The sequence below is a fragment of the Molossus molossus genome, unplaced genomic scaffold (assembly GCF_014108415.1).
Source record: "Molossus molossus isolate mMolMol1 unplaced genomic scaffold, mMolMol1.p scaffold_m16_p_2, whole genome shotgun sequence".
NCBI classification, from domain to species: domain Eukaryota; kingdom Metazoa; phylum Chordata; class Mammalia; order Chiroptera; family Molossidae; genus Molossus; species Molossus molossus.
Window position 1 is genome coordinate 77682478 of NW_023425355.1, and position 2343 is coordinate 77684820.

At 62.4% G+C, this 2343-nt stretch overlaps 1 protein-coding gene across 2 annotated transcripts; it reads right to left on the reverse strand.

The window, feature by feature from the left end:
* Positions 1-519: 519 nt before the first annotated feature.
* On the reverse strand, positions 520-1915 carry SOX3 (SRY-box transcription factor 3). Of its 2 annotated transcripts, XM_036271552.1 has the most exons (2): positions 877-1502; positions 546-789 (listed from the first exon to the last, which is right to left on the reverse strand). In XM_036271552.1, exons 1-2 carry the CDS (start codon positions 1452-1454, stop codon positions 546-548), a joined length of 822 nt encoding a protein of 273 aa, XP_036127445.1. In that variant the 5' UTR covers positions 1455-1502. The 2 variants fall into 2 exon arrangements, with proteins under 2 accessions (XP_036127444.1, XP_036127445.1); XM_036271551.1 differs by having other exon boundaries at positions 520-1915.
* Positions 1916-2343: the final 428 nt, after the last annotated feature.

Consider the following 2343-nt stretch of genomic DNA (forward strand, 5'->3'; position numbering starts at 1 on the left):
AAATGAAGACTGGACAAGCTGTCCCATGGCCAGGGACCGCGAGGCGGGAGACATACGCACACCTGGCTATAAATTAACATTGGACTTAGCTGCCTCGCCCCGCCCCCAAAACCCACGAGGAAAACAGATGTAACGCGACTGAAGGGAGGGCGTTGCACGTTTCAGGCCAGCCTCACCAAAAAGTACGTTTCTCCAATTCACTCACTCCATGGCTAACATCAAATTAAGGAGACATTTTCAAATGCAACCAGAAAACCCAGGAACCCCGAAGGATGAGTGGGGCTGCTTTTTCATTGCAAACATCACAGCGATTCCAGCCTACAAAAGGGGAGGAAAGGGCAGTCGAGCTCTAGAAAGTCCCATATTCGATGTTCCGAAATTCTTTTTGCTGTTGTACAAAACCCGACAGCTACGGCAAAACTTTCTGTCCTCCCCTTCATCAGTATAGGCAACAGACCCAGGCAAGCAAAGCTAAACAACAAGGCATCCCAAGTTGGGGTGCGGGGTGGGGTGGGGGCGCAGGGGTGGCGAGTGCAGGCCGGTTTTCAGATGTGGGTCAGCGGCACGGTTCCGTTGACGGCAGTCCCCGCGCCCTGGTAGTGCTGGTGTATGGTGTGCAGGCGACCGCCAGGCAGCGGCGAGGCAGCGTCAGCCGCGTCCCCGCCCGGTGGCAGGTACATGCTGATCATGTCGCGCAGGTCTCCGAGGCACGGGCGCTGCGAGTGCGATGTGATGGCGGGCGGCGGTGAGCTGGGCTCCGTCTTCACTACCGTGCCCATTGGGCCCAGGCTCATGGCGGCGGCGGCAGCTGCCGCGGCAGCGGCGGTGGCGGGCTGTTGCCCGTAGGCGGCTGCCGCGGCGGCGGCAGCTGAGGGCGCCATGCCCCCGTAGCCTGAGGCAGCTGCGGCAGCGGCGGCGGCGTTCATGTAGCTCTGGGCGCCGGGTGGCATCATGGGGCTGTACTGCAGGCCTGCCATTTCGTAGCGGTGCATCTGAGGCAACGCGGGCGGCGGCGGGCTGCTCATGGTGGCGGGCTGCGCGTAGCCCAGCTGCTCCTGCACCAGTGAATACGCTCCGTTGGCCCATCCATTCACGTGTGTGTAAGTGTCCAGGCGCTGGCCCACGCCCACCGGGCTACTGGCGGCCGCGGCGGCGGCTGCGGCGGCGGCCGCGGCGGCGGCGCCGTGAGGCAGGAGGCCGCCTGGCAAGGAGTATTTGTCCTTCTTGAGCAGCGTCTTGGTCTTGCGGCGCGGCCGGTACTTGTAGTCCGGGTACTCTTTCATGTGCACCGCACGCAGTCGCTTGGCCTCGTCGATGAATGGCCGCTTTTCGGCGTCGGTCAGCAGTTTCCAGTCAGCGCCCAAGCGCTTGCTGATCTCAGAGTTGTGCATCTTGGGGTTCTCCAGGGCCATCTTACGCCGCTGCCCGCGGGACCACACCATGAAGGCATTCATGGGTCTCTTCACCCGATCCTGATCACTGCTCGCACCACCCACGCTACCGCCGCCTGCGTTCGCTCCGCTGGCTGCGTTCGCGCTACTCTTGCCTGCGCTGCCTGGAGCTGCGGGGCCGCCAGATCCCGTCCCTGGAGTGGATGGCCCCACGGGGTTCTTGAGTTCAGTCTCCAGCAGGCTGTACATGGCCGGAGCGGGAAGAAGGTGCGCCAGAGTGGCGGGAGGAGAAGGCGCTCCGGGGGCTGGAGCAGCCACTGTGAAAAGGCCTGGGGCCTCCGTCCGAGGGGCGCTCAGGGGCCGGTGGGCCGGCGGGTCAAGCGGGAAGAACAGGTTTGCCGAAGCGCCCCGCGCCAGGTCTACAGGAGCCCACAGTCCACTCGCACCTGATGTGTTGTCTGGAACTGGTCGCATTCGTTGTCTGGTCGGTTGCGCCCCAGGCCCCTTATATACCTGCTCCTATCCCCCGGGGTTGGGCTGGGTCCGCCCCTCGCCTCAGGGAGTCCCTATGATTGACAGGCTTTCAGTGATGAACTCTGGCCAATCATCGCGGAGCCCCCGTTCGTTTCCCCACTGGAAAAAAAAAGTTCGGGGAGCCCTTTCGTTCACATCCACGCCCCTCTTGGGCCCCATGACGTGATGAGAGTTATTCAGGAGGCGGGAGTCCCGAAGAGCCACTCAGAGACCACCAATTAGGTTCTCAAAAAGTTTGAAAGAACGAAACTCTAGGAGGTGACTGGGGCGGGGGAGTTGATGGGGGGGCAGAGGGGCGCCCAAGAGGATTAGAAAACAACTTTGCAGCCCTGTCAGGGCCTACTGATGCCGGATCCCGGGGCTACCACGCAAAGCTTTCCACCGTCTGCGCGGTGGTCCTCTAACTGGTTTTACTGCC

Coding starts and splice junctions, on each gene's coding strand:
- SOX3 (XM_036271551.1), bottom strand. CDS start 1,865: ATGCGACCAGTTCCAGACAACACATCAGGTGCGAGTGGACTGTGGGCT.